Genomic DNA, 16843 nt, shown 5'->3' with positions numbered 1-16843 from the left:
AGCGGCCGTGGCGACAGCAGCGGCGCTGCACTCCCCCGTTCTTTATCGAAAGAGCCTGCTACCGCTCATCGCTTTTGATAATTTAAAACGCTTTATTATTATTAAATGTTGCTCCACAGAAAATTTCTACGATTTCCATCCACGCTCGGTAGCAACGGAGACTACTGTATTACATTAATCGGCAAGAGCTGAGTATGGCCCGAAATTAATTTTATAGACTGGGACGAAATTAAACCAACACACTACATTCGATGAATTTATAAATGCTTCATACCTCGCTTCTTTTACTTCCAAAGTCAATTATTTGTGCAACTTTTGGCCAATATTCGGATGTTTTCGTCAAGGCAGAGTGAGCGTCTGTGGTGTAAAGTGTATTACAGTTTCTGTTTCATTCCTTGTGGTAAGTCTATGCGATAAGCTGTGTGAATACCTTGCAATGCATGCTCTGTAGCAGTGCAGGAACACTGCATGTTTAGAGTTCGATGAATGGATTCATGAAATATTTAATGTTGATCGGAAGTGATAGTTAACGTCATCAGATTTAAACCAGAAAGAGTTATTGTTTTTGAGGTTTCAGAGAACAGAAAGGAGTTGCTAACGCCGGTGTCAGAAAAACTCTACAGTTAAATGCTATTGCAAAAATTTATAGGAGAGGAAGTATATTAATGAACATGTTCACTTCATAAACAACCTCCTGACATGTTAGACCTATTTGACGAACGAAGCTCAAAGTCGTATCGTTTCCGAAACTAGTTCACAGTGAAGCACCCTGGCATTTGCAAAGCAGACATCCGTGATATTAACATAATTTACTAAGTCGAAATTGCACGAAGATTTGTGCGTAAAGGAATTCCTCAGATTTCGTGTAAGGAATTTTTACTAGCAGTTTGCAACTCCATTAATTAAAATGGAATATAAAAAGGTCGTGTACAGCGGCTTTCTCCGAGATTGGAACTGCCATCTTAGATAGCACTATCATCGCAACGCATAAGGGAACCACTGAGCTAACGACAAACTGGCCCTAACAGGCGGACTATAGTCACTGCGATATTGCCTGAGCCTCGAAGCGCAACATTAAACACACAAAGAGGTGTTACTTATGTGAAATACGCCGTTCTTGGAGTCCAGAAATTAAATAAACTTTGTAAGTGTCTCGTCTTACAGTGGATTATATCGTATGAGTCTTCGATGCAAAAAACGAACGCCATGTGAATTTAGCGATGTAATACCGGGCTACACCCGGAAGTAAATGCACTATCACAGTGTTGACAAATATTTGCTACGACGTTGCCTATTCTCAGTTCTCTTACGAGGCAGCTCTTCAGCGAAATGCTTGTCGTGATTGTCCGATACGGTTCTACAGAGGGGAGACGTGCGCGCACGTTTGGTTTTTATGCGGCGTTCACTCCTGATAGTTTCTGACGTCGCCTTGTGGGCTATGTATACATTTGAGGCAGTCAATTATCATTAATCCAGAATGATACAAGTTTCAGCTTCCGGCGTGGGAGAAGGCTGTTGACAACTGACATTATATCATTTCAACGTAGGAAGTCAAAACGGATGTTTCAGTGTTTCTCATTCAGCATAAAGCATGTAAAATAATTTTGCATCGAAGACTCATACGATATAATCCACTGTAAGACGAGACACTTACAAAGTTTATTTAATTTCTGGACTCCAAGAACGGCGTATTTCACATAAGTAACACCTCTTTGTGTGTTTAATGTTGCGCTTCGAGGCTCAGGCAATATCGCAGTGACTATAGTCCGCCTGTTAGGGCCAGTTTGTCGTTAGCTCAGTGGTTCCCTTATGCGTTGCGATGATAGTGCTATCTAAGATGGCAGTTCCAATCTCGGAGAAAGCCGCTGTACACGACCTTTTTATATTCCATTTTAATTAATGGAGTTGCAAACTGCTAGTAAAAATTCCTTACACGAAATCTGAGGAATTCCTTTACGCACAAATCTTCGTGCAATTTCGACTTAGTAAATTATGTTAATATCACGGATGTCTGCTTTGCAAATGCCAGGGTGCTTCACTGTGAACTAGTTTCGGAAACGATACGACTTTGAGCTTCGTTCGTCAAATAGGTCTAACATGTCAGGAGGTTGTTTATGAAGTGAACATGTTCATTAATATACTTCCTCTCCTATAAATTTTTGCAATAGCATTTAACTGTAGAGTTTTTCTGACACCGGCGTTAGCAACTCCTTTCTGTTCTCTGAAACCTCAAAAACAATAACTCTTTCTGGTTTAAATCTGATGACGTTAACTATCACTTCCGATCAACATTAAATATTTCATGAATCCATTCATCGAACTCTAAACATGCAGTGTTCCTGCACTGCTACAGAGCATGCATTGCAAGGTATTCACACAGCTTATCGCATAGACTTACCACAAGGAATGAAACAGAAACTGTAATACACTTTACACCACAGACGCTCACTCTGCCTTGACGAAAACATCCGAATATTGGCCAAAAGTTGCACAAATAATTGACTTTGGAAGTAAAAGAAGCGAGGTATGAAGCATTTATAAATTCATCGAATGTAGTGTGTTGGTTTAATTTCGTCCCAGTCTATAAAATTAATTTCGGGCCATACTCAGCTCTTGCCGATTAATGTAATACAGTAGTCTCCGTTGCTACCGAGCGTGGATGGAAATCGTAGAAATTTTCTGTGGAGCAACATTTAATAATAATAAAGCGTTTTAAATTATCAAAAGCGATGAGCGGTAGCAGGCTCTTTCGATAAAGAACGGGGGAGTGCAGCGCCGCTGCTGTCGCCACGGCCGCTGCCGTTAGCCAGCAAGTGGATCCCGGAGCTTTGCCGCATACAGCGTCGAGAGGAGGACAGTCTTCGAGAAATCTGCCGCAAAATGCTTACTGGACAAAATTTTGCTATCGGTGTGTCTGAAAGTAAAATAGATTGAATCTGCGCTACCATCAAATTCACGTCTTCACCATTCAGGCAGAAGCAGCTATAAAAATGTTTTACCCCAGCTGGTATCGATCCACAGACATCGTACACCGAAAGAACACATGCTATCACTAGACCACGGGCGTAAACAGGCTACGTTTTCTCTAACATCGGGCAAGACATCCTCCAGGAAGAGCCGCAGTCTACAGTGTTGCCAGATTGAGCAGATAGCCGGACTTAGAGAATTAGCGAGTTGGCCAGTTTATTTGTCTCATGTCGCGATCGGCGCGGACTTAGCCTCTGAAGCGGCCGGCCGCCGGTCGAGTTTTATGTCGAAGTGTGTACATTACTACAGCTGAAATGGTTCTTACTAACATTAACGCGAATCAGCTGAAGCGCGCAAGATGATCAAGATTACAAGATTAGAGAGCGGCGCACCTCTACATCTACATCATGCTCTGCAAGCCACCTAGTGGTGTGAGATGGATGGCACTTCTGGTACCACGCGTGGAATGACGCGTGGGAAGAATGACTGTCGGTAAGACTGTCTGGTTCTATTTTCTCGAATTTTGTTGTCGTGGTTATTACGTGAAATGTGTATGGGAAGAACTAATACGTTGTCCGACTTCTCTCGGAAATTTCAATAGTAAACCTCTCCGTGGTGCACAACGCCTCTATTTTAACGTCTACCAATGGAGTCTGTTGTACATCTCGGTAACGCTCTTGCGCAGGCTAAACTATCCCGTGACGAAAGGCACCGTATTTAGTTGTGGCTTCTCTCTCTCTCTCTCTCTCTCTCTCTCTCTCTCTCTCTCTCTCTCTCTCTCTCTCGTATCAGTAGTACATGGTAAGAATCCCATATTGATGAACAGTACTCAAGAATCGGTCAAGCACGCGCCTTAACGCCATTTCCTTCGTGGAAGAGTGGTATTTCGTCTATTGTCCTGGATATTTTACGTGAACCTGAGAATACAGCAAATTTAGAGAATCTGTGTCGCCAAATGTACAGGCTGGCCTACGATTTCACCCTAAACTACACCGCTATGCCTTTACTGGAGACTGGTGTGGTTATTAAGGGGGACGGTGCTGTTGCCGTGTTGCAGGGAGTGCAGAGCGTGCTGCTGTCGATCGAGGAGCGCCTGCGCAGCCTGGACGCGAGCGTCTACTCCTCGCGCTACGCGCCGCGCTGGGAGGTCAGCCTGGAGCAGCAGGGGCGACGCCTGGAGGCCGTCGAGGCGCGGCTGGGGCGCCTCGAGACGCTGCTTGAGATACGGCTCGACAAGCTGGCCGAGGTACGCACTAACAGTACTACCGTCAACCTAATGAGTGACAATCATTGAACTATATGAAAAAATGATAAATTACTTACAAACTAAGGCGTGTACACACTTCATTCAACATGTAAATGCCACCACAGATATTCGGATTTAGGTTATGATATGTTCGATATGCCTGCCATCAACGGCGGTGATGTGGCGCAAACGAATAGCGACGTTCTGCTTGATCCTATGACGTGTCGGAACATCGATGCTGTCGATGATCTCCTGAATGGCTGTTTTCAGCTCAGAATTGGTTTTAAGCTTTTTTGCTGCACACCTGTAATATAGCCCCACAAGAAGTAGTCGCATATTTTCAGATCCGGAGAATATGACGGCCAATCAAGCTCCAAGCCAGTGGCCAATGGGTACCCTGGGACGGTCCCTTAAGTGCTCCTCCAGAACATCAAACATTCTCCTGCTTCGATGGGTTCGAGCTCTGACTTGCATAAAGCGCATCTTGTCGGAAACAGGGTAACTTTGGATATCGGGGATGACAATCTTCCAAAAACTTCACGTACCGTTCGGTAGTCACCGTGCCATCACGGAATATCGCACCATTATTCTGTGACTGGATCTTGCACCCACACAGTCACCCAATGAGGGTGAAGAGACTTCTCGAGCGCGAAAATCAGATTCTCAAGTCCCCCAAATGCGCCAATTTTGCTGATTGACGAACCCATCCAAATGAAAGTGGGTTTCGAAAAATGGTTCAAATGGCTCTAAGCACTACGGGACTAATCAGCTGAGGTCATCAGTCCCCTAAACTTACAACTACTCAAACCTAACTAACCTAAGGACATCACACACATCCATGCCCGAGGCAGGATTCGAACCTGCGACCGTAGCGGTCGCGCGGTTCCAGACTGTAGCGCCTAGAACCGCTCGGCCGCCAAGCCCGGCAAAGTGGGTTTCGTCGGTAAGCCGAAGCATACTAATTCCCATCATGCCCCACGACCAACTGTGCAGTTTGTATATCCTAAACCAAACCGTTCAGAAGTCATAACGATTTTATTTCATACAGTTCAATAATTGTCACTTTGCACTACCCACAGTTGCTGCCTCACTCGCCTCGAGGACAACTTCACGGACGCCAACCACTACAAAGGACTCTAAGTTAAATCCTTATTAGGATTACGAGGTGCAGCTAAGCACTGGTTTGCATTACACCAAGCCGACAGGGTACAAAGAGTAAGTAGAGATAACAAAAACCATAAGTAAGGTTAAATTCATGGTGAAGCACATGATTATGATCTGGTCTTCAGTCGAAGATCGTTTGATGCACATCTCCTCGCTGGTCTATCCTGTATAAGTTTATATAAGCTTCTTCAGCTTCGAAAAACTGCCGTAACTACATTCACTTGAAACTAGTGACTGCATTCACTCCTTGCTCTCCCTCTACAATCCTACCCACCCACACACACGCTTTCCTCCAAGAGCAAATTAAGAATCCCTTGGAGTTGGAGGGGAGACGTCGGGCATCTTAAAAATTTTAGAGGGAGATAAAGGAATGTTATCAGACCGAAAATACAGTAATAAAAGACTTTCTCATGACGTGATGTATCACCCCTACACGTTTGGTACAGAGACTTTGGAAAACCCTGTATAAAGAGCACAAGGTGATACACTAAAAACAACGATGCACCAACAGGGAAATATCCGAATCGAGCGCTAATCGGTAGAGGTGACATAGATGTACAGACAAAAAAAATTACAATTTCCTAAAAAAAAAGGAATGATTCATTCAAGAAAAAGAGCTTTATAAACGGAGACAGTCAAAAACGCTTTGGTCCAGCTTTGCCCCTTGTGCAAGCAGTTATTTGGCTACGCACTGATTGATGAAGTTGTTGAATGTCCTCCTGAGAGAGATCGTGCCAATTTCTGTCCAATTGCTCCCTTAAATTGTCAAAATATTAAGATGCTTGGAGGGCCCTGCCCATGATTCTCCAAACTTTCTCAGTTGGGGAGAGATCCGACGACCTTGGGAGCTAAGGTAGGTTTTGACAAGCACGAACACAAGCAGTAGAAACTCTCGCCGTGTGCAGGCGGGCACTATCTTGCATAAATGGAAGCTCAGGATGGCTTGCCACGAAATGGCACCCTACCATCATTCCGGTTGTCGGGCCGTACGTCAGGCAAGAGCTTGGTTGGTATCCACCACTGTCTGTGGCGTCTCCAGACAAGTTTTCGGATTGGAATCTCATTGACTGGAGTAGGACTGTCTCCTGCGATGAGTCCCGCTTCGAAATGAGCTCCGATGGCCACCGAAGATGTGTGTGGCAATGCACTGGGCAGCGGTGGGTACCAACCTGACTGTCGCCCGCCAAACGGCCCAACAACCACAAGTGATGGTCTAGGTTGCCGTTTATTTTCATAGTAGGATAACTTTATCACCTGCAGCACCCTTACAGCACACCAGTGTATCGACGATATTCTACGCCCCTTTTTGTTGCCCTTCATGGCAAGCCATCCTGGGCTTACATTTCAGCAAGATAATGCCCGCCCCTCTACAGCGAGAGTTTCTACTTCTTATCTTCGTGATTTCCAAACCCTACCTTGGCCAACAAGGTCGCTGGATCTGTCCCCAACTGAGAACGTTGAAAGCATTACGGGTAGAGCCCGCCAGCCATCTCGGGATTTTGACAACCTAACATGTCAATTGGACAGAATTTGGCACGATAGTCCTCAGGGGGATACCCAACAACTCTGTCAATAGATGCGAATAATTGCTTGATAAGAGCCAGAAGTCGACCAACATTTAGCGATTCTTGATCCATCCGGATAATACCTTCGTGGTGCGATGTTTTTTCTCTTACAGTGTATTTTAATTTCAATACCTTTCAGCATGTCACAGCATGATGTACGTAAGTAAGAGCTGTTACAGTGTGGCGAAACTGTTTGTGGACTAACCGAAACGCCTGAAACTGCAATAATTTGCTGAAACCATTAATGTGATGATTTGTAGAAATTAGATGATTTTGACATCATATAATATTATACTGACATAATAAATTATTATATCAACTTTTTATCATTATAATGAATATACGGTGTCCACGTCCGTGTGAGCACAAAGTGCCAATGTGGTCATGATCTGAAAAGTGACGAGAAGAAATTAAAAAAACAGACTTAGTGGTGTGTTTAAAAAAGTGTGTCCTTTCCAGTCGGTCAGCTCGCGGCAGCTGAAAGAAGAGCTGTCGAAGGACCAAATGAGCCGCAAGTTTGACTCTGCTTATGAACGACTGAACCACCGCCTCGGTTACATGGAAGCCAGGCTGGACGTGGGGGTCTCCAAGCTGCAGGTACGTGCACTTGTCCGTTATCGTCAACTTCTTACTAAATACTTGTTTAGGTGATTACAATAACTGTATGCCTGCGAGAGTGGAAGCAGCCGTCATTAAGGCTGTGTGGGACAACACCAAATTGAATTCCAGCAATACCGATGGAGGGCGCCACGAACTTTCAAGTCATTTTCAGCCAGGTGTCCGGATACTTCTGATCACATAGTGTATTTCGTCGATGTATCATTGTGCTGTAATGGTGCCGCGGGTGACAACCAAATGGGTTCTGCTACAAAATGAAATGGCATCCCAGACGATCACACCTGACTGTCGGGCCGTATGGCAGGTGACAGACAGGTTGGTATTCCTTCAGCACACTGTCCAGGGCGTATCCAGGCACATCTTCGGCCTGGTTCACTGACTGGAGTGGAATTGTGTTCAGTGATGAGCCTCGCTTCGAACTGAGCCTCGATAACCAGCAAAGACATATCTGGAGATGCCATGGACAGCAGTGGGATGCCAACCTGGCGTCGCCCGCCGTACGGCCCGATAACCAGGAGTGATGGTCTGATGTGCACTTTGTCATTCGCGGCACCTTTAAAGCACAGCAGTACGTCGACGATATTCTACGCCCCGTTTTGTTGCCCATCATGGCAAGCCATCTTGGGCTTACACTTCAGCAAGATAATGCCCGCCCTCAAACGACGACTTTCTTCTGGCTGTGTTCATGCTTGCCAAATTCTAGCTTGTCCAGCAAGGTCGCCGGATCTGGCATAGCAGTAATAAACCATACACACAGATCTTGCTCGGGGTAACTCTGTTTATTAGAGAAAACCGTAACAGAATCCTTACAGTATCAAGTTACCTTCCAATAGGAATGTGGAATGCACTCGACGACTGTGATATTACTTTCAAAATGATGGACCACAGAAGTCCGTTGTCTTTCCCTTTCAGAGTTTATTAAAGCAAATCTAAATTTCGTCTAGTGCCTAGCCATTATCAACGCACCATTTCATAGTTTCAAGAAATGTCCTAGTATGTCAGTCCCATATTGTTCGGGCTTCTGTAACAATTCATTAGCCGGCCGGAGTGGCCTAGCGGTTCTAGGCGCTACAGTCTGGAACCGCGAGACTGCTATGGTCGCAGGTTCGAATGCTGCCTCGGGCATGGATGTGTGTGATGTCCTTAGGTTAGTTAGGTTTTAGTAGTTCGAAGTTCTAGGGGACTGATGACCTCAGAAGTTAAGTCCCATAGTGCTCAGAGTGATTTGAACCATTTGAACAATTCATTAAAGGCTAGAATGAACTGTGACATAAGCCCGAACAACAGGGGACTGACATACTAGGACAGGTCTTGAAACTATGAAATAGTGCACTGATAATGGAAAGATACTAGCCGAAATCTAGATTTGCTTTAATAAAGCCTGAAAGGAAAGGACGACTGACTGCTGTGCCCTCGCATTTTGAAAATCTTTACAGTAGTTACTGGGATTGGCCTTCACACACTGACCAGAAAAATCCATTGGGGAACTGTAATTTATGATGTACAGACTATACACTAACACTTTGGTGGCATGCTACAAAGCAAAGAGAGAACCATTAGAACACTCCAAGAGCACAGGTTGCTGAGCGACAGGCAAGTGAAACGCCCCCCCCCCCTTCCGAACAGTGCAATGGAATAACCCAGTGAGCAGTACGAGAATGCGTTTCTGTTCATGTGCCACGTTATCTTCCGCGAGACCTAGTTCCCACCTACCTCAGGCGTACGAAAGTACTATACTACTATATCCAGCCGGCTTTTCATTTCACTCTGCCGAGTAATACTAGAGAGACGACGTTCTTGTTGTGAAGAGCTACTACAGCAGCCCCTCGTCATTGTCACGTAATGCCGCCCTGTTGCAGTCCAGCGTGGAGATGGCCAGCGAGCGTGTGGAGGCGGCGGTGCGGGGGCGGCAGTCCGGCGCCAGCACCGACGCCGCCCTCCTGGACCTCAGCGTCAACGTCGCGGACCTGCGGCGCCGCGTCGACGACTGCCAGGCACGCAGCAACGACACCGTGGTAAGAGCCGACGGCCATGGGCGTCCGCAGAATTTATCCGGGGCAGACCAAGATTTAAAAATTGCCACTTTTGATATAAATGAGTTGCTCAGTTTCGAGACGTGTCACGCCACAGGAAATAAATTTTACAGGAAAAAAATACCACCTTTTATGTGTGTGAATTCTGTAATGAATAAGAATTCTGCTGTCCTGATTCCAAAGAATTCTGCTGTCCAGATTCCAGGCGTGGCCCCTACCCCTTTAGGGCGCCTATGCTTACGACCCCATCTCGGCATTCCTTGAGAACCACGCTGACGGGTGCGATGCCGTCGTCACTGACCATATCCCTGAATGATAAGATACGCAGAAGCTCTCTAACAGAGACGGCCGATGCAAACAGAAGAAGAAGAAGAAGAAGAAGAAGAAGAAGCTAAACCATAGCAGTCAAAATCTGTTACAAAAGCGATGGGAACAGAGTAGCGAGAAAGACCTAACAAGTGTGCAGTTCCTGCCTTCAATTGCGGGTGGCATCCAAAAGTTCCCGAAATATGATAATTAAAAGTATTACTGAACATTTTGTGAAGGTGGCGCATCACAGACCGTAAATTTTTGAAAAAAATGTTGTACTTTACGACCAAGAGCTGAAAATAAATAGTTTGTTACAACTGGTTTCAGTCCTCAGACTTATCAGGTATCTTAAGACATTTAAAACACGATACATGGCGATATGAAGCCTATGGCGGCAAATAGCATAAAATACATAGTAAATCACCTGCCAAGTACTGTCAATAAAAATGCGGAACGAAGACTAATAGTGTTTGACATATTTTATTACTGACTGTACATTATATTTTACTACCTGACACATAATATTTGATGAATTTTATGCTATTTAACGCCCCAGGTTTTACAACGCTATGTTAGTCGTTTTAAATGTCGTAAGGTGCCTGGTGATGGTATCAGGACTCAGACTTATTGTAATAAAGAAGTATTTATTATAAGCTCTTGGAGGTCAATTTTATATTTTATTTTTAAAATTATTACTTCTTGCTTAGATCTTATTCTGTGCCATCACCTTCAGTGTAGTCCTCTTGGGAGCGAATACACTGGTCTCAACGTTTCTGCCATTTTTGAAACGCATCCTGAAAGACTGTTAGTGTATTCAGTACTCTCTGCTATTTCGTTTCAACATTCCCCATGAATCAAATCTTCGGCCCTTCAACGTTTCCATCTTGGAGAAGAGGAAGAAGCCACAAGACGCACAGTCTGGTGAGTACGGCCGGTTGACGAAAAAGTGGAATCTTGTTTTTAGTCGAACAATGGTTCAAATGGTTATGAGCACTATGGGACTTAACATCTCAGGTCATCAGTCCCCTAGAACTTAGAACTACTTAAACCTAACTAACCTAAGGACATTACACACATCCATGCCCGAGGCAGGATTCGAACCTGCGACCATAGCGGTCGCGCGGTTCCAGACTGAAGCGCCTAGAACCACTCGGCCAGTCGAACATTCCTGAACAATGTAGGCGGTAAGCTACAGTGCTTTGTCGTGGTTGATTAGCCAGTCGTTCGAACGCCATTTTTGTGGTATCTTCTCTTCATGTGCTCCCTCCACCTTCTTAGAACATATTTATTGATCATCTAACCAGGAGGAACGAATTCCTTATGGCAGTCTCTTTTATATACACGGTCCAGTCACCGCCACGTCAACGTTCAATAACCACTCACAGACGGCAGATAGCAGCACCAGCAGTAGAGGGTACATAAAGCGTGTTCGGAGGATGGGGAACTCCGTAAGCCACCTAATGATGATTAGCGGATACTTTTGGAACAAGTAAATGATGCCCCCTACGTTGTTCCGCTCGCGAATGGTGCGTCCGAGGCACGATTGTCGGTGAGCCTCTGCATTGGCTCTTATTTGTCGAATAGTCAAACAAGATATTATTTTTGCCCATGCGCCTCTCACTTAAATGTCCACGACGAGATATTAGAGCCAACACAGGGGCTTACCGACAATCACTCTTCACACGCACCATTCGCGAGGGGAGCATGGTAATGGGGGGTCACTTAGTTGTATCAAAAGTACCATCCGCGAACCACCACTTGGTGGCTTGCGGAGTATGATTCATATTTAGACATGTTGTCGGAATGCGTAAACGGAGCAACTTATCTTAAGTCCAAAATGGCATGATCATTGCCTTTTGGACCAAGGGTGGAAGCACTTCCGAAACAGCTGTTTGTAAACTGTTCACATGCCACCATTGTTAAAGTATAATGTGCATGGCAAAATGGCGCTACCTAAAACTAGAACGACGGCTGCAGAGATGTGTACGGGGGAACAACCTCTTGAGCAGCTGGTCGCCCAGATGAGCCACATGGCTACCAACAGTGTCTCTACAAGACCGTTCAGCGAACGTAGCTGTATATGAGCCCCCGCAGCAGGCGCCTGGTTCATGCCCCCTTGCTCACTGCTATTCATCGGCGACTAAGGCTGGAATTTGCACGCCAATACCGCTATCGGACGTCCAATTAGTGGCAACCTGTGACCTTTACAGATGAATAACGTTTTATGCTCGATTGGGCGGATGGCTGTAGGCATGTAGGGCGTGTAACTTCTGACAGCTTACACGTCACCTGGAAGCAGGAGCGTTATGGTCTGTCGAACGTTTTCGTGGCATTGCCTGGGTAATCTCGTCATTATGGACGGCACAATGAATGGACACAAGTATGTATGTATCCTTGGTGGACCAAGTCCACCTCTAAATGAGGTTTTCCCTTGGTACGATGGTATGTAGGGCCAATGCAATGTGTCACACAGTTCGCAGTCCATGAGCGTGGTTTGGAGGGCACCAAGATAAGTTTACCTTACTCCTATGGCCACCGACCTCGCCGGATTTAATCCCAATCGAGAATCAGGGTGTTCGCGCCATAGACCCTCAAACGAGAAACCTAAAGCAGCTGGTACCTTCCAGAACTTCACTGAACTCTTCCTGCACGCCTCGCAGCAATCCGCGCTGCAAAAGTTGGTTATTCAGGCTCTTGACAGGTGATCACATTAATGTGACTGGAAAGTGTATGTAAAAAGGACTTAATACTACCCTTGACTCGGTGAGTTTTCTTTGGCCGAGGAGAAGGGCTCCTCTGCTACGAGTGCTGCATAGTTCAGGGTAATAGCCATAAATTAAACTTGCGTGAACAGTGAGACCCCCTGGAAGATTCATTCGATTAGGAACTGAAGTTCCCTGCAAACTCCCAGGCGATGTTGTTGTCGATGATGCAGACCCGTTTTTGAAATGCTTATATCAGTCCACAAGCTTGCTTCAAGGTTTAGTGCGTTCACGCTGCGGTTTTCCCAAGTTGGGAAAAAAAAAACTTCATAAAGAAACGTTGCTCTTTCAAGTCAGCCATTGCTATACCGCAAACTAATGGGAACCAACGACTAATCAAACCCCTCAGCTCGCAGCCACTTGCCAGACTGATTGAAGACGCACCTAGCGGTATTTCTGTATGGTTACTCGTATAAACATTTGAGCGCAAAATTCAAATTTCGGGTTCTTTCGCATACAACAGATCACTGAACAAAAGTAAAAAACTGGAGAGTCGTAAATAGTGATTATACATAAATTACGGGAGAGAGATTTATGAAGCAGGTAGTGTAGGTAGGAAATTTAACTCTTTCTCAATAACATTCCTTCAGCACACTGAGTCTTGCTTCCTCTAAAACAAATAACGGTAAAATCAAAAATAAGCGAGGACAAGAGAATGACAACTCCTGCGGTTAAGGCATCTTATGCTAGGAAGAGTGCACTCTACCTAATTTAGAGGCCAACTGTGGTCAAGAGTTGAAAAACAACATTATTGTAAAATCAGTCAGTCTTATTATGAAGTAAAATTTGCGCACGATGTAAAAACACTCCAAGGATAAGGCAAGACCTATTTGGAACACTATAAAACATAACAAACAGACAAGAAACAATTTGAACGAAACTGAGACCTCCGAAGATAGCTCTGGCACACACACAAACAAGGCATTCGTCACCAGACTGAATTATTACTTCCACACACTGGGGACCAACTTTGTGCCCACTAATAATCAACCAAACACAGATGCATTACATTTATTTGTACAGATACTATATACACCACCAAGAGACCTTAGTTGCAAACATACAAACAGAACAGACATTAGTAACAGGCATTTCGTCAGGAGCTGAGGAGATTACAAAATTAATCAGGTCACCAAGTAACAGTAATTCTGCTGGCTATGATGATGATTCTAGGAGATTATTGACGTTCTGAATTTGCTATGATTACACTCGAGCTATCTTTAATCAGTCAATGACTCAAGGCATTTTTCCTGACATTTATGTATGCTACATATGCTGTGGTAGTACCCACCTATAAAACTGAAGATAAGCAAACAATATCTAATTACAGACCTATTTCAACCCTTCCATTATTTTTAAATGTGTCGGCGAAAGTGGCCTAAGATGAACCACTAACTCATTTAACTGAGCAGATGATGTTGCGTGAATCTCAGTTTGGTTGCCATAAAGTATTCTCCTTACACAATGAATGAATGAATGAGCCCAATTGTTGAAGACCATTTATAGTTCTACGTAGCTTACAGTTGTAGCTCCTCTGTGTAACCAGTGGCCGTAACGGGAATCGTTTCAGGCGAGAGAGAATGGTTTCGAGGTGGTAGGGAGTGAGGAGAGCTACGTGTCAACAGCAGCAGGTAGATTCCGTATGTACAAAAGGCCTCGGTTTGGCTTACCAAAGTGATATTTCCAACATACTTTCTTTTACTCCAGAATTTGAGACTGATAATATTTTCAGTCAGCAAGATTATTGGTAAACACATACATTGGTGCTATCATGACATATACATTGCTACCTATGCAATGATTACAGCAGGTGGTTAACTGACCACGATAGTACTGCGTCTGTTTTTATAGTCTTATCGGATGCTCTGCAGTCGTACAAACTATACAGGAAGCGAACAGAGATGTAACAATATATAAAATGGACAAAGACGAGCTGTACATATACACCACCCTGTCGAAGTCAGGACGGGGCAATATTACATTTTACATGGTGTATTGGAACTGAGCCGAAACAGAAATGTCTTACAATGCTGGTAACTGTTGTTACAGAAAAACGACATCAATAAGCGGTAAGACGACTGCACAGCCAACTCTGAGCTAGAGGCCACAGTTATCAGCTGAATGCAGATCTTACATTTGGTGACGATTTTAACATGGATTTTAAATGCGTCGCCACACATACGAAAAAATAGGACACTCGGAGAAGTAAACAGTTGCTTGTTGTGACGCGAGTTTGTGGAAATACTAAATACTCTAGTGTGAAGACTGTAAGGCTTACGGACCTAAAGAAAAAAATGGAACAACGACGCTATCGAGTAGTTCGTTTGTTAAATAACACAAACTTGTGGTCGCAGTTTTATGGGTACACTACCAAAATTTCATGGCGAACAACGTGATTATACGAGTAAATTTTGAATCTGGATGAACTGCATAACGAGGAACGGTGGATCAAATCGAAAACAATTATTACATGCGAAGAATATGGTTAAATGAAGCGCATGTCTCTAGTTTTTCTTTCCATGATTTCCAATACGCTTGTAACAATCGAGTATTACTCTTACATACCAAAGGCACTTTTGTCAGCTGTTCTTTCGACTGCTGAAAGTCATTGTGTACAATAATTCTCCCTCTTCGAACACGGCCTAAGTAATTCCCAGCGAATAACATTCTATCTATCTATCACAGAATAACGCAAAAGGCTAAGTATCTGAATTTCTAGTGAACTTTAATCAACAAATCCGACACGGGAACTGTTAATTACACCTTAGCCGCCACCCAACTTTTATTACGAAGAGATTCACAAATACTTTCAAGATGTCAATAAATTAAGGTCATTAAACTGTCAAAAAAGCAATTCTGATGTCCAGCGGTAACTGAGACGGCCTGGGCAACACCGTGTTTATGAGCAATAAATCAATTCATGCAGTTGTGTTATATAACAGCTTGATATTAAATTCAGAGAAAAACCTGCTTCCAGTTGGCATTTTAATGCATAACAGTGTGACAGCATGCATTTGTCTTCAAGCTTTAATTTTAACTATGCGCTACACATATTATATAATCCATCGACAATTGCTGTAAGCCAAGGTAGTTTCGTTTCGTTTCCTTTGCATAACACAGATAACAGTTATGGTATGTAAATGAAGACTGAATGTGTAAGCCTGTTACGTCACGCAACCACGTTCCATAACCCCCGAATTAAAAACGCAGCACTACAGGCACTCAGTAAGAAATGCCAACAGTATCACTTTTGATGTATGTTTCATGGTAACATACGCTACGGTCGACTAGACGCTTCATAGATCTGTTTCAGAAAAAAAAGTGCAGTTTGAAAACTCAGTTTATCTTTGGTGGTTGTGATTTACTACTGCAGCTTACACCCATCTGCGTCTGATTAGTGGCCTATACAGTACTTACTGTGGACTGAAATTCAAATATTTTATTCTGTCTCTGCGCAATACGTTAGTATCCAGCATGTTGGTTGGTTGATTGATTGATTTAAAGGGGGGGGGGGGGAGGGGGTCATTGGTCCCTTCCTCCTGATAAAACAAATATAAAAGAGAAAGACTAAAACAAGCGAGACGTAGAGCGCAAAACCAAAAGGAAGGAAGAACGACAGAAAGCCAACAAACATTACAAGGAACAAAAGAGGGCAAGAAAACCACAAAGAGAAACAGGCAGAAAAGATTAAAACAAGAAAGCACATTACACATGGCTGGCTGACCACAAAAATAAAAAATAAAAAGGAGAAGCCAGCCACTCCAACACATTAAAACCTCCACCCTAAAAGCACTAGGGTGGACGACACAGAGGGACAAAGGACATCGAAAACTTAGATCAAATGATAAAACCCACGCTTACGTATAAAACGTAAAACTAAATGAGCCCATGAGGCGTTATCAGATAAAATTAGCGGCAATGAGTCCGGTAACCGAAGATTTCGTCGCAGGGCAGTCAAGGTAGGACAGTGCACTAGAATATGGGCCATCGTCGATCGGGCGTCACACCGACACTGAGATGGGTCTTCACGGCACAGAAGATAGCTGTGGGTGCCCCAAGCGTGGCAAATGCGGAGCCGGCACAGAACAACAGACTCCCTGCGAGAGGGCCGCATGGAGGATTTCCGCACATTCGTAGTCTCATTAATGACACGCAGTTTATTGGGCGTACTGAGGTTAC

At 44.2% G+C, this 16843-nt stretch overlaps 1 protein-coding gene across 1 annotated transcript in view; it reads left to right on the top strand.

Annotated features, from left to right (window-relative positions):
- The window catches only part of LOC126203955 (uncharacterized), a 253425-nt gene that overhangs the window by 200601 nt on the left and 35981 nt on the right, over positions 1 to 16843 (top strand). The window contains exons 2-4 of the mRNA XM_049938348.1: positions 4025 to 4213; positions 7402 to 7539; positions 9420 to 9575. Coding sequence (XP_049794305.1) covers positions 4025 to 4213; positions 7402 to 7539; positions 9420 to 9575 — 483 coding nt within the window. The remainder of the gene's footprint in view (positions 1 to 4024; positions 4214 to 7401; positions 7540 to 9419; positions 9576 to 16843) is intronic.

The sequence above is a fragment of the Schistocerca nitens genome, chromosome 9, assembly GCF_023898315.1.
Source record: "Schistocerca nitens isolate TAMUIC-IGC-003100 chromosome 9, iqSchNite1.1, whole genome shotgun sequence".
NCBI classification, from domain to species: domain Eukaryota; kingdom Metazoa; phylum Arthropoda; class Insecta; order Orthoptera; family Acrididae; genus Schistocerca; species Schistocerca nitens.
This window is presented reverse-complemented; position numbering and strand designations above follow the sequence as displayed.